The sequence below is a fragment of the Leucopleurus acutus genome (assembly GCF_964270905.1).
Source record: "Leucopleurus acutus genome assembly, chromosome: X".
In the NCBI taxonomy this organism is placed as follows: Eukaryota; Metazoa; Chordata; class Mammalia; order Artiodactyla; family Delphinidae; genus Leucopleurus; species Leucopleurus acutus.
This window is the reverse complement of record NC_139148.1, coordinates 56,898,376-56,923,900: the sequence shown is the minus strand read 5'-3', so window position 1 is coordinate 56,923,900 and position 25,525 is coordinate 56,898,376. Positions and strand designations below refer to the sequence as shown.

Here is a 25,525-nt window from a genome sequence, read left to right as displayed (position 1 = left end):
TCACAGAAAAACAGAAAGATACATGGACCATTACATATACAGTCAAATACACACACAGGGACACACACAGAGACAACCATACACAACGGATTACAAACATAGACAGTTCTTCCCAAAGCTGATGCACACAAGCTAAAATGAAAGCACATGCACAAAAAAGATAACAGGCCAATTCCAACTGATGCATACAGAAACATAAAGAAGTCAAAAATTACAAGGGCCCAGAAAAGCAAGACACAAGTATACAAGGTCAGAGAAACATGAACTAACTACACAGATGCATCAAAACGTACACATAAAAGGCACACGAAGACAGGGACACTAAGGGCAAAGAAAAAGACACACAGAGAAGGAGACACACGGGGAAGGGCTAATACATAAACAGAAATGGTCATCTCAAAATTGGCTTGCATTGGCACTCGAAGACCCAGCCAGATGTAGAAATTCATACACTGACAGGAACAAAGAGCTATATACATAGACGCAGTGACACATGGTCTGGGAGTCAGAGATGTCCACAAAGATAGAAACATGTCCAAAACCAGAGGGAAAAAATATAGGAAAGCACAGAGACACAAGAACAGAAGAATGGAAGAAAAGACACAGGGGCACATTGACTCAGTAAGATGCATAACTTGGAGACACAGGTACAAAATAAGAGCCATGGTCGCACTCGGAGAGTACACAGAGTTAGACGCTGTTTCTAGGTCTCTGTGCCACAACTGTTCAGAAATGGATTCATATAAAGAAACACACAGAGTCTGGTACACAATTACATATAAGCATTAAACCAGAATACATGTGCAGAAACTCACACCTATCCTGTGCACAAAGGCTGAAAACTGGAGGACACAAAGCATGCTGCTTCCTGTCCCTAAGAGTCCTGCAGGCAGGCCAATGTGCATGAGAAAAGCAGCCTTGGTTTAGGTGATAGTGTTTTTTTCATGTTAATAATAATGAATTGCTCACCCCCCACCACAATCCCCCACCTACACTGTAGTCTTCCTCAAACCACTTAATACTAAAACAGCTTAATAAGCAAGCTAATCTATATGCCTAATAGATAATGGTGTGGCTGCATCCCACAGGTCACAGTCCAAACCTTACAACACTCACCACTGAGTTCCAAGTTTTCAACCAAAACCTCCCACCTGTGAGGCCAGAGTATCATGGGAAAAAGTGACAAGGAATGTCAGGAGCACTTTGCATTCATTTCCCTGGTATACTTGTACAAAGTCCTGTTCAAAGCAGGCCTCCAGCACCTTGGAGGCAGGCTTTTGCAAAGGCAGTAAGATGAAAGAGATGACCTCTGAGGAATCCCTCTCTGCTCTTAACACCTACAGGAGAAGAGAGCAGTTTGGCAAATCAGAGCTGAAAAATTTTATTGGTATGCACAAAGTGGGAGAAGGAAGGGGGCAGAAAAGCAAACATGCCCTCTCCATGCTAATCATTTCTTTGCTAATTCAGAATTCACAAACATGATCTAATGCGGACAGTGGTATTACACATGATAATCACACTTCCTCCATCTTCTAGGTCCTTGAAAAAAACAAAGGGGAGGGGAGGGAAATATTCCCACTTTAGCTAGAGCTGGAATCTCAGATCCCATTGTCCCCAATGTATTATAGAAAGGGTAAAAATCATGGAGATCACAGAATCTCTGAGCTGAAAAAGGCCTTAAAGAGCATCTAGTACTGATGTGGGAGTAGAAGCCCTTGATTTCCAATCTGAATGTGCTATGATGAGTTTTGTGAATTTGGTCTAATCCCTCTTCCTGCCCAATCCATATAAAAGGGTACTGATTTCCAGAGTCCCCTCTAAATTCTGATAATCTCTGATTCTTTGGTATAAGCTTGACCCTTTTCAACTCACTGTTTTGAATTGATGTCTAGAAGAGAAGCACAATTAATCCTTAGAAGTGGAAAGAGAGTAATGTTTTTCACCAAGTCAACAAATGCCTGTTACATACAAATAAGGAAAAAAGCCCAGATAGACATGCCTACTTGAAACAAGCCTCAGATGTTAAGTCTGAATAAATAAGAGAGGCTTTGGAGAGTGAGAGAGGGACTTGGTCTTCTTTACTTGCCGTCTGCTGACCCCTGAATGTGTAACCCTCCTTTTACACTTTCTCAATGCTTAAGCAGTCCACTGCCCTCAGCCCATAGTTACTACATCTGTAATGTGGCTGGTACAGGGGCAAAGACCCACCCCTTAAGCCACACATGTTCAGGCTTTTAGGAAAAACAGGACAAGGTTTTATCAGTGAAGAGTAGCATAATTTTTTGACCATACAAAATCAACACTTTAAATCTATAAGCCCTTTCTGAGTTTGCAAAACACTTTTAGACTTATCCTTTCATCTATAAAATTAGAATTTATGTTCTAATTTACAGATGAGGAAATTCTGACTCACAGCTGTTAACTTGTCCAAGGTTACACAGATAGTAACCAACAAAGTCTGGACACAAATCCTGGTATTTGAAGCATACCTTCACTGCTCTTTCATGTACCCCTGCCTTTTTCTTCACTCATGGTCCTCCTAGTAATCATTCAACTTCTCCTCCCACTTTGGTTCAGCGGAAGGAAAAGAAAACCCTGGCATCAACTCAGTGCTGAAAGGAACTCATTTCTAGCTCCCACCTCCATGTCTGCACAGAAAATAGGGAAGCAGGAGGGGGTGTGGCCTTGGCTGAAGGGCTCTTGGAAGGGAAGGGAAGGAAGCTTTTCCCCATCATTCTCATTACTACTAGCTCTCAGAGAACATTGTGGGTAAGTTTACGAAGCTAAGGAAGTAAAATAGAGATGACAAGTTGCCAATGAAATTCACATCCCAAACTAATATTTCCTGAAGTAGCTAAGACTTTGATTTTCCATTTTACAGTTAACCAAGACACTTAAAAGCCTGGATTAAGCTCTGGGCCACAGTACTCATGAAGGTTGTAAAAGTTTTTCTGAAGATTTCTTAAGAACATTCTAGAGAAGAATAATGTTGAAGGGAGGCAAGAAGCTTTGGCTAATGGAGAATAGATTTAATGGTCTCTATGAAAAATAAAGCTGAAGTCGTGTGGAATAGTGAAAACAGCAGTGAGGCCAGAGGACAAAAAGCTGAAAACCGAAATTCAAATCCCAAGTCCACTAAGTTACTCATTGTATGACCTTGAACAAGTCATTAACCGTCTAGGATCAGATTAAAGATTAAACAAGAAAATACCTTGATATACACCTAGCACTGAGAGGGAGATGCTCAAAATGTGTAATATCTGATAATAATTAGTTTACCCACACTAGGAAAGAGCCTTAAGTGTCATGTTTTCAAAGCAAGTGAAATAGTGATGCTCTAGTTCTGCTGACTGGTTACTTGGAAAAAGTCTAAGATCAGCTCTTATACAATAATTCTTGTCACCCTGATCCTCTACATAATACATACACACTGGGTTGGAACCCACTAGGACAACTTAACCTGCCCCCATAGCTCCTACTTGGCAATGCCCTAGCTCTCATCTATCATCACACATCCAACCCACAGCGCGCGTGCACGTGTGGACGCGCGCGCGCGCACACACACACACACACACACACACACACACTGAAACTTTCACTTTTGTTCTTAGGAAGATAGGATTAGATTAAAAAGCAGTTACTCATTAAAACTTCATATTCATATACCCAAAATAAAAGACATCTACATTTTTAGGAGGGCCATACTCACTATGCAAGAGGGATATGACTTGAAATTTGAGTAATGTTATTGCATAAGCATCTGTTCTTATGTTTACTATTGAGATGTCAGTCCCCAGTCTCTGAGATCTTTCAGACCTGAGATGATGTCTTATTTCTCTTTTCATCCTCAGAATCCAGCACAGGGTCAGTTACAAAGTTGGCACTCAGGAAATATATTAATGGATAAAAGAATGAATTAGTGAATTAATGAATGAAATGTTTATCATTTGACAAGACTGATATTGCTGATAATAAAAATGATGATCCACAAAGGATGGAGCGAATCTTTAACTCAAAGTTGAAAATAATGTTCCCAAATCAAATGTATACTCATTCATTCATTTATTCAAAAGCAAATCTGTACAGTGAGCTTGAAAAAAAAATAGGGCTTACAACCAGAAATACATGGTCCAAGTCCTGGTTCTTCCACTTTTTGTCTAAATTACCATGGAATGTCCCTCAATTGCCTCCAGCCTCAGGTACTTCATCTGTGAAATGAGGATTTTGATCCATATTGTGCCTACCTCCAAGTTGGTTTTGAGAAGACAATGTGCCTGAAAGTACCTGGTGCACTTTCAAGCACTTTATACTTCCCAGGAATTTGAATCATTTAGTCTCAAACATGTCCAATGGCTCCACTCCCATTTTCCAGTCCTCTACCATTTCACATATCAATTGGCTATAACAAAGCCAGCCACCATATCCTCTGAAAACCATCTAAAACTGAATGCAAAAGGGAAAGGATATACAAATATAGAATCATTATGTTGTACACCTGAAATTGACATATATTATAAATAAATTATACCTCAATAAAAGAAGGTGGTGGGGAGGAAGGCAGAGGCCTAGGTCTCCTGCCAGTTTCAAGCAAATTTTGGCTTATCTGATTTCTTCTAGGTCCTGGATATGGCTGTCTGAACAAGTTACTGCTGCCACTGATAAAAAATCTTAGTACCAACCTTTTAAAGTCATCCAAGAAGCATCCCTTTTGGATCCACCCTGGCTCCTATGCCCAGCAAAGTGAAGGGCTGTGAGGAAGATTCTGATGGGAGGGAGATGGCATGATAGAAAGAGGGGGGAGGCTATGTAAGTCATGGGATGCAGACTGAATAAGTAGAAATGGCAAAAGTAGATGAAGGGAGACAGCAATGGACAAAGAGGAGAGCAGTTGCCTTGAAAGAGAAAGGGGCTTGGAGTCTGTGGAACAGGGTTCAAAGAGGCCAGGACCAAGTTGAAGCTCAGGGCTTTACAGGATGAAACCAGGTTTATAGGAGAAAAGCCCAATCTTTACCTACAATGAACTACTTGCTAACTGCCATTTTCTCCACTAATAAATTCATAACTGCAGTGGTGGACAAAGTATAAAGAATTATACTACCTATAATAGATAATATATTACTTTCAGCTACCTATAGCAGAAAGAAGCATTACAATTTCAGACAGCTGACCCACTGGTACAAGTGCTGCCTCCCTCTCATCTTTACTCTTTTATAAACTAAGAAGAAAACAAAAAGTGATAGAATAAGAAGTCTTAATAGATGCTCTCTAGAGTCATGGGGGCTAGAAGTGGGTCACCTTTCCTGTCCCCATTGGAGGAAGTCAGATAGATTCCACCTCTCAACTTACTCCCCCATAGATTAGGGTATAGTCCTTGCCTCCTGTGATATGCCAGTCTGCTCTTCAGTGACTCAGCAGATCTTTAAATATACCCAGGCAAGGAGCTGCTCTGAGACACAGTAAAAAAAAAATGTTTTAATCTGTTTGGGGTGTTGAGAGGCGGTCAGGAAGGTCCTCTGTTAACATGAGGTTCCCAAGCAAATTCAGCATTGCCATGAAGCTCTCTCTCTATGCTAAGAGGCTTGTTTTTGTTCTGCTGTCTGCTGTTTGCCAGCTGTGTAGAGCACAAGAATGAGAAGGGGGATGGTTCCAGGCCATGGAAGGAGTGAAGGAAATTCCTGCCCAGTGATTCTGTGGGGGAAGGGGACCAATGTATGCAATGGAGTGACTTGTTTAAATGTAGGGGCCCCAAACTCACCAAGGGCCCAGACTTTGCACTGGGTCATTCTGTTCCCTGTGGAGGACCATGACCTCTAGCTGAGAGGAGGGGTCTTCTTACTTTCCCTGTCTTCTCAGACCAGCTCAGTCTTGCACTTTGAAACAAGCATCAACTAGTAAAAGATTTCAGCTGGGCTGAGGGAAGTAACTGAATAACTTGTATTACCAAAACAAATCACGCTCCTGTTATCTGCAATGACCTCACACTTACATTCCGGCCAAAGCATTTTGGAGACAGAGCTTTGTGGAGGGGAGGAAGGGACAGCAGTGGCCTGAGGAAAGGCTCATGTACTTCAGAGTCTAGCCATGCGTTTTCCCAAGCTCTGCTGGCCTGTTCTAATAATAATAATGAGGAGGAGGAAGAGGAGGAGAACCATTTATCAAGCTTTTATTCTAGGCCAGGCATTGGTCAAGACTTTTTACATCCATTATCTCACTTACCCTCACAAGAACCCAACGAGAGAAGTATTAATATCTTCATTATATAAATGAGGAAACTGAAAATAAGATTAAGTGGCCCAGAACACACAATTGGTAATTGTCAAACTCAGGATTTAAACTAAAATCTGTCAGGTGCCAAAGCCTATTCCTGAATGTCAACACATTATATTTTAGCCCTGACCCCAACTTTTTCCCCAAGAGCCCTCATCCTATCTGTTGTTTATTAAAAGTCCCTAACTCTGTGATGTATGTCTAAATTCATCCAGATGGGCATTTTGGAGTTATTGATAGGCTTTTAAATTGTTAGAAAGTGACTGTGGAAATCACCTACTATGAGTTGAAACCTCTTCCCTGTATACATGGTCTCCAACAAGTCCAGCTTCTTCTTTTTTTTTTTTTTTTTGTGGTACGCGGGCCTCTCACTGTTGTGGCCTCTCCCGTTGCGGAGCACAGGCTCCGGACGCACAGGCTCAGCGGCCATGGCTCACGGGTCCAGCTGCTCCGTGGCATGTGGGATCTTCCCAGACCGGGGCACGAACCCGTGTCCCCTGCATCAGCAGGCGGACTCTCAACCACTGCGCCACCAGGGAAGCCCCCAGCTTCTTCTTGAATGCCTTCAATGAGGGTGAATTTACTACTTATGTGATACTCCCAATGGACATAAAGGGTGCCATAAATAAGAAGAAGGGAACTAGTATTTCATCGTTTACTAAGTGGCATGCCCTTTATCTAGTTGTTTTATTTAGTTTTCACAATAATGCTGTGAGGAGAGCGTTATACAGACGAAGGAGTTGACGTTCAGAGAGGTTAAGTTAACTCACCCAAGGTCATACAGTTGGTAAATGGCTGTGCCAGAACTGAAAGCCAAGTCACATCTGATTGCAGCATCCCTTGTACTTTTCTTTAGTCCCTCCTAGATGAGGAGTACAAGCCCTTGGGGTAAAGAAGGCTGTCAAGATTTTCCCAGGTCCCTGATCTGACAGGGATGGCAAATTCAAATGCCTAGAACAGTCAAGCAAGTAACTTAAATGAATAAAGCAGGTTGCTCGTGTCTGGGTAAACTGGAAAGTACATGCTCCATCTAGAGGAGCACTTGCTTCTCACCTCCAGCTGGTTACTGTCATGCAGGAATGTAGTCCCAATAATTCCAGATCTTCATTTCCCAAACTGGAAATCTGAATTTTTACGTGAAATGTTAGCAACTAATTTGATAAACACACACAAACACACACACACACCCCAAAACTCATTTGGTCCTTGTTGGAAACTTCCAATATAGGGTGAATCCACTATGAGAAAATGTCTTCCTTTTACTGAACTGCAATTTATCCTCATTGGATTTGCCCTTTGGGGTACTACAGAAAATATCTAACTCCTTTATTCCATGATAGCCCTTCAGATATATTGAGACAATATTTATGTCCATTGCTCCCTACCTCCCTTCCCATACCCAACTCAGCATCTCAGCTTCTTCGTGCTTTACAAGAGGAGATGCCTCATGAAAAATTGGGTTGAACACCACATTGTAAATATGGTCTGACCAGAATTCACTTCCTTTATTCTGAATCCCATATTTCTATTAATTGAACTTATAATCCATTATTTGTTTTGGCACTTAATATGATTGGCTCAGATTCACTGAATAAATAAATGTTTATGGAATACCTACTATGAGCCAAACGCTAAGCTATGTGTTTTGTATAATTTACAGAAATATATCCATGAAACAACCTTTGTCCTAAGAGAGTACAATTTAAAAAGATATATAAGATAAGCATATAAATAATTATAATTTAATAACTAAGTATATATCAATGGAGAAGGTAAAAAGGGCTGAATCTAAAAGATATTAAGCACTAACTCTTGACTTATACCTGACATCCATCATGCATCACATCATCTGATCATCTCCTTGCAAAAGTCTTATAATCTAGAGATTTCGAGCACTAGTTTACAGATGAAAACTGAAGCCTACATTCTTTCAACCATATCATGTCACAGAGATAACTTTCTCAATGGATTAGGGGATGAGAAATTTCATCTCATATGAGACTATATTTGAGCTAAGGTTAGAAAAATAGATAGTATTAAAATTGGGATAGCCTTCAAGGCCAAAGGAATAATAGGAAAAACAACAAGTTCAAGGAAAACAGGAGTGACAACGGTTTAAGGTGACAGATCCATGTGGCTGGAGTTAAAGATTTCTGTAGGGTAATTATAGGAATTAAGGTTGGAAAAGTAATACAGATAATGAAAAGCTTTGAACACCAGACTTAAAGAATTTGTATTTTAACCTATAAGCAAATGGAGAGGAGCTGCAATTTCAAACATGCATTACACAACTGCTCAGGAAGGCTTCTTCTGTGCTAAGCATTGAGAATACAGAGATAAATTAAACAGAGTTCTAACCCTCAAGGAGCTTATAGACTAATGGATGTTTAAAAGAAGATACTAACAATATTGTAACTGAGTTTTGGGAAAGTTAATCTGGTAGGATGAATACAATATGAATCAGAGAGCAGCACAGAGGACTAGGGAGAGCAGGCATGAGGTCACTGCACTAATCCAGGCAAGAGGTGATGAGGACTGGAACTCACGGAGAGGGAATGACAGAGAAGTCTTTGGTAAACAACAACACATCATTTCACTACCTTAATTCCCAAAGCCTCCAGTGCAGCTTTTCCCAGACACTGTGGGATCATCTCTGATGATGACACATTTTGAGTCAATCTAGCACCTCAACAAGGCTTAGCAGGTGTCCAAAGAAAATGACATACAAAAATACGAGTATGGTTAAGGTTTTTGGTTTATTATTAGGTAGCTGGTGACTGAAATATCTCAGTATAATTTGGTCCTTTTTATTTAAACGCCTGATCAAACAGATTTTTCAAATGAACAACTGGAAACTCAGACTACACACTTGCTAACCTTTGTATTTTTAAACAAAGATGAAAGGGAAGGAGGGGTAGGTAAAGTAAACAGACTCAAAACATGTTCTGGAATCCTTTCTGCACCCAAACATCAAAGGAGTTTCCATCTTACTCCCAACTCTCAGTTTATGAGACCTCATCATCTAATCAGAGGTTGGACAATGCTTCAGAGAAGTAGACCAATATGACACTTTTGGAAAGATGCTTCCTCTTATGTACTGCCAATTTTCAAAAGAAATTCCTAAGTAGTTATCACTTATATGAGTGGGAAGATTGCACCTTCCTTAAAAAAAATCTGGAGAGAAGCAGACTTTCATAGTGGCCTTCTTACATTTCCACAATAACAAAAAAGTCATCTGACAATCATATTCATGACTTCCTATGGAATCCTACACAACCAATTTGGGCTAGAAGAACAGAGGTAGCATTTTCTCATACTGGGAAGTTCGCCTTCTTATTTAGGGCAAATCCCATATGCTGACATTTTTTCCTTACGTTTTTGTTCCTTTTGACAATGCCTGATAGGACATGGATTCTGATCATTCTCCCATTCTCTGTCCAATCTTGCTGATGCAGAAAGTTAATTTTTAAAAAATGAGAGGCAGGGCGATACAGAAGGAGGAATAAAGGGAGACAAGTCAGTGTGAGAATGGAAACAGAGTGATAAAATGCAAAGAGGTTTGGCAGTCTGGAGTCTCGAGTTCAGACTCTGGTTCTACTAATTACTCACCATGTGCACTTGGATAAGTACCTTTCCTTCTAAGAGTCCTTAAAAGAAGCTGGTGTATTTTAAGGACAAGAGGTGCTCAATGTTTGAAGCTCAGGCACAATGTTTTTGCATTAAAAAAATTCTATAATATGAATAGCACTCCTTTCCCTAAATGTAGTGGAAAATAATATAAGTTGAGGAGCAGAGCTACCTAGATTCTAATATAGTCTCTTTCACTTACTTGTTCTATAACCTTGGGCACGTTACTGAATTGTTCTGTTCCTATTCACTCACCAGTAACATAGAAATGATAATCCTACTTACCTCAGGGAGTTATTTTGAGAATTAAATGAATTAACACATGTAAAACACATAAAAGAGTTCCTGACTTCAAGAAATCAGCCATTTTATTTTTCTTACCTTGGTTTCTTTCCTATTTAAGCAGGCATTGCATTGCCCATGTTTGTAGTGGGCGTTGAGATTTTCAACCACCTTGGAATCTCCAGGCCTTTTTCAACAATTTCTGTAGTTCTGCTTTCCAATCCCTATTGTAAATGATCAACTTCTTCCCACCACCCCCTTTATGTCCCTCCACCTCCACTTTAATCTCCAGGAACTCAGGTATTCTGTGAGGATCAGTGTACGATATAGGGTCAGTGCTTAATGAGGTCACCCTAGTCACCAGTCTTTTGGGATAATAGAGGTGAATGACTAGCTAATCTGAGAAGCTGTTGGTACTAAACAGTGATTAGAACCTCGCAGTTACAAGCCAGACTTCTATTACTTCCTAGCTGTGTGACCTTTGGGCAAGTCACTTAACCTCTCTGGGACTATTTGCCAAGGTTTTTGTGGGAATTAAATTAGTTAACCCATGTAAGGCACCAAAATTTGGCACATAGTAAGTGCTATCATTATTACTGCTATTATAATTCTTTGTTCTGAGTGGGGAATCACTTTTCCAACATAGAATTTTCCAAAGGAGCAACAGACAGCTAACCCTCAGAATAGGCTCTGACTAAAAGAAACTAGCTTTTTGTGTGACTTTGTTCAAATTCCTTTCCATCTCTCTGCCTCAGGCACCTCATTCATAAAATGACCAAACTGGACAAGATGGTTTGCCACGTTCCATAGACTCTAATATCCTACAATCTCAGGCCATTTATGTTCCAGATCTCTGTAAGTTTCAGCTTAGATCAAAGCTCAGTGGCCTTTAAAAGTCTACTTACTGTGTTTTTCATGGATAAATTATTTTGGTGTGTGGTTCAGTAAAAACATAATAACAATATTTTGGTTCGATTGAAGGCAGCAGCCACTTTGCGTGGTGTTCTAGGTTTTTATTCATTATTTAGTTTAGTTACCTGGTTTAAGGTTTGGGCAAGAAGAAGAAACTCACACCACCCCCAAAATGAGGTCTCAGGATAACGCTAAGAAGCACCAAGCTGGAATCCAGGAGAACTGAGTTTGTGCTCTAGTTATGTTGCCAGCTTGTTGTTTCGCCCTAGACAAGACTCCACTCCTCTCTAGGCCCCTATAAAGCAAAAGGGGAGAAGTGAGAGGGCATCAAAGATCTAGGTGGTCTCTAAGGTTTTAATCTCCTTGAAAAGCAGAAAGCTAAGGGCACTGCATGAAAACTGAGAAGAAGCCAACAAGATGTTCACCAAATAACTCAAACTTTATACATCAAAAATCAAACTCTTGATTCCTACCCACCCACACACACATACCGGCTTTACCTACAATATTCATCATTTCAGTAAATGGCAATCACATTCTTCAAATTGCTCAGATCAAAAATTTGGCAATCAGCCTTGACTTCTCTCTTTTTCTCACAATGAGTATCTAATCTGTCAGTAAATGCTGTAGGATCTACCATGAAGACACATCAAGAATCCAGCTACTTCTCATCTCCTCTACCAATAACCCCTGGTCTAAACCACCATCATCTCTTACCTGGATCACTGCAGTAGCCTCATCTCCTTGCTTTCGCCTTGCTCTTACAGTGTTTTCTCCACACAGACAATCAGTAAACAAACAAATGTATAAAATATCAAAGAGTGGTGGATGTTCTGAAGAAGAGAATCTGTTAAAATATCAGTCAAATCATGTTAATCCTCTATTCAAAATCTTCCAATGACTCCCCATATCGGAGTAAAAACCAAAGTCCTAAGGAAGACCTGAGATGTCCCTTATTAACTCTGATCTCATCTCTTATCACTCTCCATTTACTTAAACTGCCATACAGGTCTCTCTGCTATTGTCCATCATACAAAGTATTCTCCTGCCTCAGGTCTTTTCTACTTGTGGTTGTCTGTATCTGGAATATTCTAACTCCAGATATCCCTATTGTTCACTTCCTAATTTCCTTCAGGTCTCTGCTCAAATATCACCTTCTCAGTAAGGGCTTCTCTGACCAACAGATATAAAATAGTCCTTCCCACTATCAATCCCTATTCCCCACACTCTGCTAAATTATTCTTCATGACATTTATCACCATCAGATATATTCTACATGTCTCCTTTCATTAAACTGTAAACTCCATGAAGGGAGGAATTTTTGTCTGCCTTGTTCATTGCTGTGTCATAGGTGCTTAGCATAGAATTTGATATGTAAAAAGCTCAGTAAGTATTTGTCGAATAAATGCAGTCTATAAAGTAAGATGGCAAGACTGTTGGCAACTTGAATGCCCACACAAGCCAATCCATCAGTCCAGTAAATGGATAAAAGACCCAGAAGCCTTAAGAGCTTCATGAATTTCTATTGATACTAGTTAAGGTTATTTTGCCTCTCTGACTCTCCTATTTCCTATCTATGAGGTGAGCGACCTGTGTGATAAAAAAGGAGCACTTGATTTGAGGAACAAAGAGTGGGGCTGAGATCCCAGCTCTGCCACCTTGAGGCTGTTTGACTTTAGACATGTCACTTAACTTCTCTGAACATAATATTTACAATGGGAACGACAGTATTATAATAGTATGGAGAATATTAAAACACAGTAAACCTGGCTACTTGTATACAGTAGAAAAGAGGATGAAATGCAATAATGGAATATGAAACAACTCTGTAAACTGTAAAGTGTTACTGGAATATGTCCAATGTCACTGTTCCCTGTGCTACATTCAGAAAAAGTTGTCAGAGTCAAATAGTGCTACTAAAAATGTTTTGAACTTTGGAAAAGAACATCCCAGATAAAATACTAAGTACCACTGTAGCTTATTTATTGTCTGGTACTAGGTTGTTCTGGCTCAAGTTATCCTGTGACATGTTGAATCCACCAAAGGAGGCCAACTATTTCCAGGGAAACCCTGTCACAGGACACTTGCAGTCCCCCTAGCGGCCAGATAGTAAGACTACACTTCCACAAGCAAGGAACACACTCAATTTGCACAAAACAGAACCCATAATTAAGGGGTTGGCCATTTTAAAGCTACATCATCTAATTCAGCAAAGGCCTTATAAAAAAAAGTTTTCATGTTCCCCTTACTCCCAGAATTGTCTGACTTGTGCTCTTTGCTTCTCTCCCTTAACCAACACCCTGAAAACCCATTTATACAGAACCTCAAAGCAAGCCACCATGATCAATGGAAAACTTGAGAGCAGAATGATAATTCTTTTTTTTTTTTTTGGCTGGATAAATGCTTTATTTTTTTGCCAGTTTTTATTTTATTTTATTTTTAACATCTTTATTGGGGTATAATTGCTTTACAATGGTGTGTTAGTTTCTGCTTTATAACAAAGTGAATCAGTCATACATAAACATATGTTCCCATATGTCTTCCCTCTCAGAATGATAATTCTTGATCTGACCACCACACTGGGCATCTTTATTGGCTCTCACGCCAAACTTAGACCCATTAATCACCCTCAATTTTAATTACTTCCTCATATATTGCAGACTTGTATAGTCAAAGACATCAAAACATGTTCCCAGAAAGTGCAAAAATATAGCCAAAAATGAGAAAGTAACTAGTAACTGACTTGACTGGGGTGGCACTGTTGAAAAAGGAGAAATAGATTCCAACCCCTTGAGTTCACTCTTCATTGTCTTTCCAGAAATACTACCTTCTGGTATCTGAAATATTCATCAAGACGTATAATCTATTGCTTGAGTTAAATCATGTCCCAACCTCATCCATAAGGATAAAAAGCAGCCATAGATAATATTGTTGACCATTTCCACCTATGTTGATCCATTTCTTTTTTGGATATCTGCATTTAAAAAATACATACCATACAATCCAGCATCTCATCATACTGGCATCATGGTGTTGCCATTCTGTTTTGTTTTTATTTTTGTTTTAATAGCTATAAGCTCCTTGAGGGCAGTGATCTCAAGATTCTCCCTGAATTGTGTTCCCTTTACCCTGATCTCTCTCTAGTACACAGATGGGCATATAGCAGGTGTTTAATGAAAAGTGGTTGATTGATGAATACTTTTTAAAACTCACTTTATTAGGGTCATCTCTAAAGACAACTACGTCACAAGAGGACATTTTGTTCAGTGGCCTGCCGTTCACTTACCATTTTCAGGACACAATAGCTATAGCTGATTAGATATGACACTTAGCCTAGAGTGTTAATAAGACCAAAGTTCAATCCCTTTATAGGTAAATTTTATCTCTTCTTTATGGTTATAGAGTACACCCCTGAAAAGAAGCCCAAATTATATGAGAGTAAATGGACCACTTCTTCATCTACAAATACACACCAGAAGGAGTGGTGGCATTTACCTTGTCTAAAGGACAACATATAAAAACATAAAATTATGACTCCAGCTGCTTACACAAACCTAAACATAAGCCAAATACAACTAACTAGTGATTTCTTTGGCTTAGTTTGCATCTGTTACCTCTTCATGTTAGTTTAGTGCATAGAAATTAGTATTCCTCATCCCCTTGCTAGTAGTTCCCAAATCCAAATACTAAAAAGAGGACTACTAACTGCATAAACCTTATTAATATGTTTCTTCTCTACTGTTGTCTGAAGACCTGAAAATTTTAGAGACACTCTTCTATTCATCCAGGAAGGGGCTGGCATTACCAATTCTAATTCACAGTTGAGGAAAACTGAGAACAGTGTCCTTATGCAGCCTTCATACAGGATGAAACAAAGTATGCTTTAATTTTCAACACAGCAGCAGAAACCTTTTGCCTCTTAAGTCCCAGAGGGGTTCAAAACTCAGGTACTTTCAGCGAGGTTGCAGGATACAAAGTCAATATACAAAAATCAGTTATATTTCTATACACTGGCAATGAACAATTTTAAAGGATATTAAGAAAATTCCATTCATAGTAGCATCAAAAATTAAAACATTGAGGAACTAATTAAACAAAAGAAGTGCAAAATTTATACTCTTAAAACTACAAAACGTTGAAAAAAGTGAAAATGACATAAATAAATGGAAAGACATTCCATGGCCATGGATCAGAACACTTAATGTGGAGATGACAACACTCCCCAAATTGATCTACAGATTCCATGTAGCCTCTATCAGAATCCCAAATGGCTTCTCTGTAGAAAATGACAAGCTGATCCTAAAATGCATATAGAAATTCAAAGGACCCACAATAGTCAAAAACAATCTTGAAAAAGAAGAACAAAATTGGACGACTCACACTTCCTCATTTCAAAACTTATTAAAAACTTACAGTAATTAAGACACCGTGGTATTGGTATAGGATCAATGTATTGTAATATAGCCCAGAGTCCAGAAAAAACATTTACAGTCAACTAATTTTACACAAAGGGTGACAAGACAGTTAAATAGGGAAAGAATCAACATATGGTGCTGTGGTGACTAGATATTTACATAAAAAATAATTCAAAACCGATCAAAAACCTAAATTTAACAGCTAAAACTATAAAACTCTTAGAAGGAAAGCTAAGTGTAAATCTTTGTGACCTTGGGTTAAGCAAAACCTTCTTAGATATGATACAAAGATCACAAGCTACATACAAAAAGTACATTGGACTTCAAAATTTTTAAAGCATGTTCTTCAATGGATACCATCAAGAAAGTGAAAAGACAACTCAGAGTATGTGATAAAATATTCACAAATTGTAATTTCTTATAGGATTTTTATCTAGAATATATTTTTTTAAAACTCTTACAACTCGGGGTTCCCTGGTGGCGCAGTGGTTGAGAGTCCGCCTGCCGATGCAGGAGACACGGGTTTGTGCCCCGGTCCGGGAATATCCCACATGCCGCGGAGCGGCTGGGCCCGTGAGCCATTGCCGCTGAGCCTGTGCGTCCGGAGCCTGTGCTCCACAACGGGAGAGGCCACAACAGTGAGAGGACCGTGTACCGCAAAAAAAAAAAAAAAACCTCTTACAATTCAATAAGAAAAATAATCTAATTACAAATGAGCAAAGACCTTTTTTGCAAAGAAGATATACAAACAGTCAATAAGCACATAAAAGGATGCTTAATATTATTAGTCATTAGAGAAATGCAAATCAAAACCACTTTGACATACCACTTCACACCCACTGTGATGTCTATAATTAAAAAGACAATAACAAGTATTGGCAGGATGTGAAGAAATAGGACCCTCATACATTGCTGGTGAGATTGTAAAATGGTGTAGCCACTTTTAAAAACAGTTTGGAAGTGCCTCAAAAGGTTAAACACAGAGTTACTATATGACCCAGAAACTCCACTCCTAGGTATGTACCCAAAAGAATTAAAAAACATGTTCATAAAAAAAACTTGTACATAAATGTTCATAGCAGTATTATTCATAATAACCAAAAGGTTGAAGCAACTCTAATGTCCATCAACTGATGAATGGATAGATAAAGTGAGGTACATCCATAAAATGGAAAGTATTGAGATGTGCTTCAACATGGATGAACACTGAAAATATTATTCTACATGAAAGAAGCTAGTCACAAAAGGTGACGTATTGCATGGCTCCATTTATATTAAATGTCAGAATAAGCAAATCCATAGAGACTGAAAGTAGACTGGTGGTTGATAGTTGCTCAGGGTTGGGGTGGGGTTTGACTGCTAAGTGATTAAAATGTTCTAAAATTGATTGCGGTGATGGTTGCCCAACTCTGAATATAATAAAAACCATTGAATTGTATGTATACTTTAAATGGGTGAATTATATATTGTGAATTACGTCTCAATAAAGCTGTTGATTAAAAAAATAAAACTCAGGTACTGCATGATCTAAATTGGCAGCATTCTCAAGTAACCAGCACTTTAGAGCTATATGCTTATCTAGATGAGCCACTCTCAACACTGCTCTGCCCTGTAGGTTGGCAACAGGAATTGGTGTAAGAGAGAAGGGATGGCAGCATTCATGAGTGTGCAAGGAGCTGTGCATAAATCACAGCAGCAGTCACTAAAAGTAGCCCTTACTGAGCAAAAATCTAAAACATCATCTGTCAGGTGGGAAAGTTCAAGAAAAAAAGTTGGGAAGTGCCACTCTAGAGAGGTTTCCCTATGGTAAACAAATGCTATAGAAAATGCAACAACTTCTACTCCCTCAACTAGCAAAGGGATGTACACTAAGCACCCTCCTGGCTTACTCAAACTTACATGAGTGCTAGTGAATAAACCAGAAGATGCTGGGTCTTTTCTTTGAAAAGAGTGCTATATAAATATGAGATTTCATAATTCTCTTCAATATGGCAAATGCCAACCAATACTGATAACTGTATGGAGCTTTACAAGCAACGAGGGAAAAAAAGTCAACTTTGTGCCTAGGATGAGGATAACTTACTCTGAGTTCAACATCTCAGAACGTGATGTAATGCTGGCAGGCAAATTCTGAGGTTGAATAATTTCTTCAATACCTTTCTTTTTTTAAAATGATTAATTCACATATAGCATCACCATATTAGCTCAGCCAGACAATTCTAGCAAGCACCGTTGCATATAGATCAGGTACTACTTGTGAAAGCACTGCAGAAGTTTGAACCAGACAGAGCTGTCTCAGAGGCGAGAGGGTCCAGTTATTCTCAGGTTTTGAGAAAACGTTGCCAAAATAGCCAGTAGACAGAGAGAGACAGAGAACAAGAGACAGAGACAGCAGCCAGCAAAATACTTCATTAAATCACCAAGTCCTCAAGCCATCTAGTTCAGCTCCCTCAGCAACTGTTAAATCAGGCTCTAACCTTAAGGTAAAAAAAGCCCAGCTATTCATTTTGCAATTTCTTCAAGTCATCTATCTAGCCTTAAAAGAAAGGTGCTGAGGTTGATCTGATCTGTTACTCTCCAGATTAAAAAAAAATTCTTTAGGAGCATGCCACAGGTGTAATGAGAAAAAATATCCTGAAAAGTAGAAAAAAAAGTCTATATTCCAATATCAAAAGCATGAAAGGAATAGAAAGAAAGAAAATCGGGGACAGGCAGCACTTAAGGAAGCTGCGGACAAAGAGAAAACGGTGGAGGTAGGGGATGGGGAGAAGTTTCCTTTTCCCTCTCAAACCAACCTCACAAAACTTGATTTTTATTTGCTTTCTATTTTTCAGAATCATGATTTCAGGTTTGGTTATAAAATAAGCCCCTTGCTTACCACAACCAGCTGGCATTCTGCTTTCTGCTTAGCACAGTTCTGAATGAAACTGGTGGTCTTGATATCACAGTAAATAACAATAATAATAAAATTGTCCATGTCCCTAACTCCAACTCACATAATCCCACCAAGAGCAGCCACAGTACAAGTAAGAGTCGGGAGACCAAAGAATTGTTTGGTTTAAATACATATATGTATACCAGATGAGAAAATTACTACAGGGAGGTAAAACGTTTAAAAAAGAAAATGAAATGTGCCAGCAAATTCAATATATTAATATCAAAGTTTACAGCGTAAAAAGAATGGAAGTCTGATGAGGCAAAATTAGCACTGGCAAGAAAGTTCCCTTAAGTGACCCTGCAACAGGAAAGCTGCAAGCATCTTCAAAAATGTCTCTCACTGATGTTAACCTTTGGCCAAGATGAGAGAGATACTCTGTGGACAACCAAGAGAAGAATTCTATCACTACATCTTGCACATATTTTCAAATGGGGTACCACCCAGTGTGGCTATATGGTCCTCGGGTTCTGATTACTGGTACCCAGACAGAACTCACCAGTTATTTACTGACCGTGAAGAAAGGATGCTTCTTTCCAACATATTGACCCTGAAGGCCTATGGACAGAGAGCGTCATTCCCAAAGCAAAACTCAGATTTACAAAAAAGACAAACTGCTCCTTGCAATATAGTCATAAAAAGTGACTTGATAACTGTGGAGAGGAGAGGAGATGGAAAGGGGAGTTAATAAAATGACTTCTTTTGAAACAACTAATGGAGAAAGGCAGGATTTGCCAATTTCAAAGCACTACTAAAATACTACCTATTATGAAGACCAGAACAAATTATCAAGAGAAAAATTAAAATGTTCTTTTTGCATCTGGATAATTTATTTAAACCCCAACTCTAATTCCTGAACAGGCTCTCCTTGGTCTCATCTCCCAAGAATAAATATTTGTCATATTATTACGCTGTTTGCTGGGATATAAAGGGCCCTACTTCTGTCAAGTGAGACAGTGGTCAGTTAACAAAGTTGTAGTCTTATTTGTTCTTGGTGGAAGACAGCTCCATAAAATATTATCAGGGTTTCACACAAGCCCTATCACTTTTTATTATTCCTTCTGCTCATACCACATGCTAAAATAAGTAAAAATAAAAATTAATGGACCACCTTAGGCCTCTCTCCTCTCGGCAGAAATATTGTAGATGCATAAGAACACAGAGCTATTCCAGAAGTTATTAAGTTAAAAAAAACTTACAATTAAATAACGTGTATGAACACACACACACAATCAGAAAAGGGAGTAATCCAATAGATTATTGAAAGTCTCTAGAATGTTGAGATTTTTAACTCAAAGTTGGCATATAATGCATGCAATACAGAGAGGGTGGAAGCTCTAGCTTTGGCTTAAAATAATTCCTTGCCTTTCACCAAACTGTGGCCCTACAAAGTGAGGGAAAGAAAGAGAAAGTAAGAAAATACCAACTTTTAGATTGGGATTTGTTGAATTCTGATGAAATTGATAAATTTTCAAAAACCTGATTCAAGGATTTTCTTTGTCCTAGAAATGAAAAATCTTTGTCAACACACAAGACAGGAATGCCAGTTTTCCCTTTCACTAGATTCCTATAACTAGTGCAGCAATCACAAACCAGGAAAGATTAAATAATCTTGTACTTTATTCGGGTACTGCTAATGTCTCACTAGTTGAGGTCATTAATTTATGCAGGTTTTAGAAATAGAGAAGTTTTTCCATTAAGACCTGGGATAAAATCCCCTAGCTTACTGCACACCTGATGGGAAGAGCTATTTAAAAGCTCTCTGTAGCCACTTTCTGAAAATTTCAGGTTATGTCTTCGAACACACACACATCTCTTAACAAATATGTGGAATCATTCACCCCCTCCCTGTTAACTGAGTTACTTGGGTGTTGGGGGAGGCATACAGAAGAGGGACAGGATGGTTCCAGTGACTGGGCAGGTCATGAAGCACCTTATACATTCCCCCCAACCCCGCCAAAAGAAAAATATTTCACAGTAGAAGAGAGCTCCGCTGACTAGCAACCGCCCTAGGAAAAAATATATACTCTAGCAAGTAAATCTGTTCTTATGAAATGAAGACCTTTTGTCCCACAGTATAACCACATTGCAAAAATTTTTTAAAAAAACAAACTTCAAATTAACTAGAAAAGACTGACAATATAAATGAAGCCTTTGAAAATCCTGTAAGCCAAACCTTAAGAACCTAAAAAATATAAAGCCTGGTTAGAAGCTGTTTCTTCAGTAACCCAGAAAATAATATTTTATGAAATCCTATCCTCCTCTTTCTTTTCTAACACTGTGCTATCAACCTTCCAAGAACAGAAGCATCAGTGAAAGGAAGCAAATTGTTGGATTTAAGTCTCCAAACAAAGATGCTAAGTCTAACAAATTTTGAAAAGTCACAGGTAAAGAAAATAGCTACAGAAACACGGAACAAGACATCAACATCCATGAGGACATCAGCACCCAGCAGATCTGAGGAGTTAGTTCCCCAGTCAATATTCCCTCCCTCATGGGAATAAACTAATATCTTAGTTTGCTAGGAAAAAAATCTTTAATGTGGTCTCCAAAGTGCTCAATTGTGGTAAGTAAGAATTTTTAACACACAAGATGAAATTGACCGCCACTTTTCTCATGTCCTAATGAAAACTATTGGGCAAGATTAAGGCTCATAGGTCCCTAACAGTTCTTACTTAATTTGTTAGAGGTAACATATCATGTTTTAAAATGCAAGTATGTCCTTAAAATGAAGGAATATATTGAAAAGCCCTATTCCTTTTGTAAACCCTAATCTCACAAAAGCAGATTTCTATGCACACTGGAATAGCAGGAAATCCTTTAAACTTTTTTCCCAACACTTTTGTAAGTCAGACTCAAGTCTGGTTAAATTGTTCATTAAAAGAACATTCTCCTCTTTATAGAGCTAATGCAAACTCAAAGTAGGAACTGTGGATCTGTTGTAATCCATAGAGCAAATAAACACTTTACAAGAGAAAACCAACACTACCATCTAGTTCCAACATTGTCAACCTGTGAGGGCAAATCCTGCCCATTGTTTACGGGGAAAGGGGTCATTTGGCTTTCCCCTACCTTTGCCTGCTCTAATCTTGCCTGGTTGGAGTCTCTCTCCTGACCTCCAACCCTGGGGCAAGTCCTCTTTGTTGCCAACAAAGGGACTTCACCCCTTCTTCACACAGCGGCCCTCAGAACCCAGAGACCACCTTCTTCCCGTAATCCCATACTCCATTTCATCTCTTTGGAGGAGGCGGGTTGAGAAAAGCTTGGGTCAGTTATTTTGCCTCTAACCTGCCAAGACCAGCCACAGGCCAGGGGGGCAATCCCTAACAGACCTTAAGAGGAGAAAGTGCCCATATTTCTTGTCCAGGTTCTCTGATTTGGGGGCGGGGAGAAGGAGAAGTAGTGGAGGGCTTAAGGGCTTTATTTCGGAAGATGGCCCTTGCAATTGGATTTAAATTTGGAGTCAGCGGGACATGGAGTACCAAGTGGCAGGCAAGATTTTTGGAGGCTGGTGGGGGGCAGGGGTTGTCAAGGAATCTGGAAGGGCTTGCACCAGCACCCAGGGCTCACAGTGGTGGGGACTGGAGCACACAGTGGGGGTTCAGAGCGCAAAGGTCGAATCTTTGGTAGTCCAGGGAAAGGCTCCAGATTTAGGGCGGCCCTTTCTGTGGAAGCTTGTTCAGCTCGCCCAAGAACAGAGCGTTTGCGCGGGGAGGAGAGGACTGACTCTAGGCTTAAAGACATTTTTAGGAGGAGAAACTTACCGCATGTCCCCATAAGGTCCAGAATAGCTCTCCATCCAGGGGCCCATTTCGCTTTTGACACAACTTGGACTTGGATAGGGCACTCTGCTCACCACGCCGCCGGGATACCACACATCGGGTGGGGGAAAGTCACCTTCTTGGCCCGCCAACCCCTGAGGTGGCCGAGTGTAGCCGTATGGGGCTACAGCCCCTGCCTCGCCTGCGCTGCCGCCCCCGCCTCCGCCACAGGGCCCATAGAGCTGGCCTTCTTCGGCTGTGAAGAGAGTGTGCCAGGAAGAGGAGGCGGCAGCTGAGGGTGAGCCTGAGCCCGGTCCTGCTGCACCCCCGCCGTGCAGGCTCGCCAGATCCCCATAGCGGCATTGTGCCGCCGCGGCCGCCCAGGCGCTGCCATAGTCCAGGGGGTTCTCCAGCTTGATGCGGGCATGAGGATGGGGAGGCGGCGGAGGGGGCAGCGGCCCAGCCAGGGCTAGCGGAAAGTTGTAGTAGTCGCGACTCTGATAAGCTGCTACCTCGTCCAGTGCTCCAGACTTGTACAGAGACAGGGCGGATGGCAGCTCAAGTGTTCCGGAGCCCCCTGCTTCGCCGCTGCCAGAGCAGCGCAGGCTCTCACTGTCCAGCCCTTTGGTGTAACCTGCCTTGAAAGGGGAATACTCAGCAGTCTCTTCGGTGCCCTTGCTCGGGCCATCATCCAGCAGAGAACCTTTGCATTCAGCCAACGGGGCACAAGGAGTGGGACGCACAGCTGGTGGACCTCCCAGGAGCGGGGCGTACATGCAATCCCCCCGAAGCTGCTCCCCAGGACTCAGATGCTCCAATGCCTCCACACCCAAGCCCATGGAAACCGACACTGCCTTACACAACTCTTTGGCGCTGTCCGAGATGGTCGAACTGCCCCCTACGTAACTGTCCTTGGAGGAGATGGGAGCCCCAGTGGCCTCCCTCGCTCTCCCGCTGCTACTGCTGCCTTCAGATACCGCCTCCTGCTGCTGCTGTTGCTGCTGCTGCTGAAGAAGTTGCATGGTGCCGGCCTCGCTCAGGATGTCTTTAAGATCGGTGGAGCAGCTGCTTAAGCCGGGGAAAGTGGGGCCCAGCAGGGACAACGTGGATGGGGCAGCTGAGTCATCCTCTTCCGGAGGTGCTGGCGGCGGCTGCTGCAGCCCCTTGCCGGCTGCCGAGGCAGCTCCTGGCTCTGGGACGCAGCCACGATCCGGGGGGTCCTCGGGAGCTGACTGCTGTTGTGAAGACTGCTGTCCCTCGTCCAGGGACAGGTAGCCTGTGGGGCCTCTGCTCTGGACTTGGGGGGAGCCATCCTCACTCTGCTGCTGCTGCCGTTGCTGCTGCTGCTGCTGGGGACTGGTCTCCTGCTGCTGCTGCAAACGGGCGCCGGGAGGTGCTGCACTCGCGGCCGCAGGGTGCCGGGGACCCGGGTTCTGGATCACTTCGCATACACTCTGGAACAGGTTCTGGAAAGCTCCTCGGTAGGTCTTGGACGGCGGCCGGGGGTAGACCCTCCCCAGACCTAATTGCACCTCCATCCTTAAGCTTGGGTGAATCTTCCACCCAATTCTTTTATCCTGCTCCCCTTCTCTTGCTGAGAAGAGTTCAACAGGCTGCTATGCGTAGTTGCTGCAGCTAGTTGCCCACCTGCGGGAAGCTCCTGGGGAGGAAACTTGCGGGAGTAACAACTCCAAAGAATTCTGACAGCCTCAAAGTCTCGTGCAGAGGAAACATGCGCTGGACACGATCTTCCCTGGTAGGCTCACAATCTGCTCCTGAATACTTGGAGGGTAGATTCAAAAGATGCTCAAATCTTGAAGGGGGGTTGGGAGGAAAACCCTCTGCCTTCTGAATTTGGTGTCCACTGAAGCAGGTGCAAATAAGAACCAGGTTATTTTCTTTTTGTTTTGTTTTGTTTTGGGTTTTGCTATTCGGTTTTGTTTGTTTGGGTTTGGTTGGGGTTTTGTTTGTTGTTGTTGTTTTCTTTTTGGGGGGAGGCTACTGAAGTCCTGACTGCCTTTTCATCCTTTGATCTCTGGCCCCACAAACTGGTGGGAGGGGGAAGCGGCGTGCAGGGGGAGGTGGAGAGGGAGTAAGAGGAATCTGGGGGTCTGCCCTGCTTACCGCCTAACCAGCCAGATTCTGGCTGCAGTGCTGAAGCGGCTCCCCGGTCTCCTGGCACCCCAGAGCCGTTTTTGCAACGTGCAGCTAGCTCTCCCGCTCGCAGCCAAAGGGAGTTACCTCTCTGCAAACTCGGGCTGGCTGCGCTGGGCTGACTGCAGGGGGGTTGAGGGGGCTGCGAGGAGAAGGCGGAGGCAGCAGCAGGACAGGAGACCCTGGAGGGGGGGGCAGGGTGGAGGGGAGGAGGACAAAGGCAGGCGTCAGTCCTACCCGGCACTTTCCTCGCTTCCTCCGAGTCTCCAGCAGCTTTTAAAAACTTCACTGAAGAGGAAAAGGCAGCTCCGGGGAGGCGGCTTCGAAGCCGCCGCTCCGCAAGAGGCGTTGGCTGTCGCCAGAGCCGGCTGGGGTTGACGCGGTGCGTCCCTTCGGCTCCTGTCCCACACTGAAGCAGCTAGCTCGGTCGCTTTCCTTCCGTCGCCTCCTCTGCCTCCAGGCTTGCTCCGGACCCTCTGGCTCTCGCTGCACGCTGGCTCCCCGGGATCTCGGAGGGGGCGCTGGGAAGTGGAGAGCAAATGCAACAGTTTGCGAGTCGGGTCCCGCCCCCGCCGGGCCGGCCTCCTTGCCTTCCCACCTCCTTTCTCCCTCCCCTCCCCTTTGATTTTCTCCCCTCCCCTCCCCGTCCACTAAAGCCGGGCGGCTTTGGAGAAACAGGTGCTGTCGCAGCGTGGGTGAGGGCAGGAGAGGCTTGTTCTAGCCCAGGAGCACCCCAGCTCCCCGACTACCTCCTGCTTTCCTGGACCAGGTTTTAAGCATCGGGGCTGAAGCTTTAACCCGGAGCTTTATTTTGACGACAGGGCCACCAAACTCTCAGAGGACCATACTTGCCAGATTTGGTTCTGAAGTCCAATTTCAAAACAGACCCTGTGCACTTGTGGGAGGGGGGAGAGAGTGGGAAAGGGCAATAGAAGTATAGAGGAAATAGATCTCCTTCAGCGAGGGACTATGTTCAGGGAAGGCAGACCGAAAAGCGCAGACGGGAGGATCTCCTAACTGAGGAACAAGCAATGGCCAAGCCAGTCTATACTTGTTGAAACATTTCAAATTTCTCCATAGGGGTAGATTGGGTCTCGTGGCACTGTATCAGTTGCTCTAGGAACCCTCTGCCTGGGAACAAAAGGTAATCTCTATCCTCTTCTCTTCCCTTT

General features: G+C 41.9%; 1 protein-coding gene across 2 annotated transcripts in view; it reads right to left on the bottom strand.

Annotated features, from left to right (window-relative positions):
- Positions 1-23,737, bottom strand: part of AR (androgen receptor) — a gene marked incomplete at both ends in the record, with an annotated part of 166,016 nt that extends 142,279 nt beyond the window's left edge. For both annotated transcript variants that reach the window (XM_082864784.1, XM_082864785.1), the window contains one exon: positions 22,203-23,737. In XM_082864784.1, the coding sequence (XP_082720910.1) occupies positions 22,203-23,737 (1,535 nt within the window). The remainder of the gene's footprint in view (positions 1-22,202) is intronic.
- Positions 23,738-25,525: the final 1,788 nt, after the last annotated feature.